This window comes from Chelonoidis abingdonii, chromosome 4 (genome assembly GCF_003597395.2).
Source record: "Chelonoidis abingdonii isolate Lonesome George chromosome 4, CheloAbing_2.0, whole genome shotgun sequence".
In the NCBI taxonomy this organism is placed as follows: Eukaryota; Metazoa; Chordata; order Testudines; family Testudinidae; genus Chelonoidis; species Chelonoidis abingdonii.
Window position 1 is genome coordinate 24,800,269 of NC_133772.1, and position 1,225 is coordinate 24,801,493.

General features: G+C 59.5%; 1 protein-coding gene across 1 annotated transcript in view; it reads left to right on the forward strand.

Moving 5' to 3' along the window:
• Positions 1 to 666: 666 nt before the first annotated feature.
• The window catches only part of MYBPH (myosin binding protein H), a 34,411-nt gene continuing 33,852 nt past the window's right edge, over positions 667 to 1,225 (forward strand). Inside the window, exons 1-2 of the mRNA XM_075064714.1 lie at positions 667 to 728; positions 1,008 to 1,093. Of these exons, the coding sequence (XP_074920815.1) occupies positions 667 to 728; positions 1,008 to 1,093 (148 nt within the window). The remainder of the gene's footprint in view (positions 729 to 1,007; positions 1,094 to 1,225) is intronic.

Sequence of the window (1,225 nt, forward strand, 5' to 3'; positions counted from 1 at the left end):
GGTGGGGGTTGAGGGGGGAAAATCACCAAGTGGGTTAGTGAGTGGGGGGAAGTAAGGGTAGGTGGGGGGGGGAGTGAGAGAAGCGGGGGAGCAGGCTCTTGTCTGAGCAGAGTACAGTGCGGGCATGTGGGCAGGGGCTCCTGGGCTCTCTTTGGGGGCAATGAAGGTTGGTCTGGCCTGGAGAGATGGGGCCAGGATCCTTTCGGGGGCTGCCTCCCTCTGGGTGAGGTGGGCGGTTTGGGTCACTGGTGGTCTTTATCTGGATGAGTTGGGATGAGGGGGTCACCAGGGGATTCCCATCTGGGTGAGGCCCCGGTACAGCAGGGAGGGTCTGATGGGGGGTCACTCCCAGGTCAGACACCCCCCATTGCCCTGCAATGACTTGCTCCCTCTCTCTGTCCAGGTCCCGTCGGACTCAGATACACCCCCAACAGCCTGTGAGTAAAACCCAGGGTACCAGCCCTGATCCCCTGTGCCATGGAAGGGAGCGGGGAGCCCGTGCGGAAAGGGCAGTGGGTGAACATGGTACTGATTCCCCCAGGGAGGGGGGTTTCTGTGGGGGAATCTCAGCCCTGACCAGCCCCCATGCTCATACACTGATGCCACCTCTGGGCTGGTCCCTTCTGTCTCCCCAGCTGGAGAGGATGCTGGTCCCAGTTCCGCGTCATGATGGGAGGGGCCCTGTTCCCACGGATACCCCAGCGTGAGACCCTGGCCCTCAACACAGAGTGACCCTGCCCCAGCTACATACCCTGCCAGCCTTGAGATCCCAACCTCCATGATCCTCCCACCCAGGGTGCCGGGCTCCGCTAGTGTCTTGCTCATGTGTGATAGTGACAGAGAGTTGGCGGCATTGGGAGCTCTTCGTGACAAGGGGCATCGGGGACCGTCTGTTACAGGGATGGGGGGGCCGGTGCTGTGTTACAGGGATTTGGGGGTGTCGGTGGCTACTTGTTACAGGGATTTGGGCTCAAACACCTTGAGGCTTTTGTTTCTGTGTCTCACAGGTTTTTGTGCCTCATCTCCCTGCCCAGCTGCTGTGGGGCCCTTTCTCAGGCTGATGCCCTGCCTGGGCTTTGCCCTGAGATCCCAGGTATGTTTCCCCTGCATCTACTCATGGAGCTAATTCACTCCCTGACTTCATGGAGTGTTTTTGCACAGTTGATGCTCGGGTTTCTCTTTTACTATTTAAAACAGTGGTCCCTAAAGGCCCTGGCGGAGATCG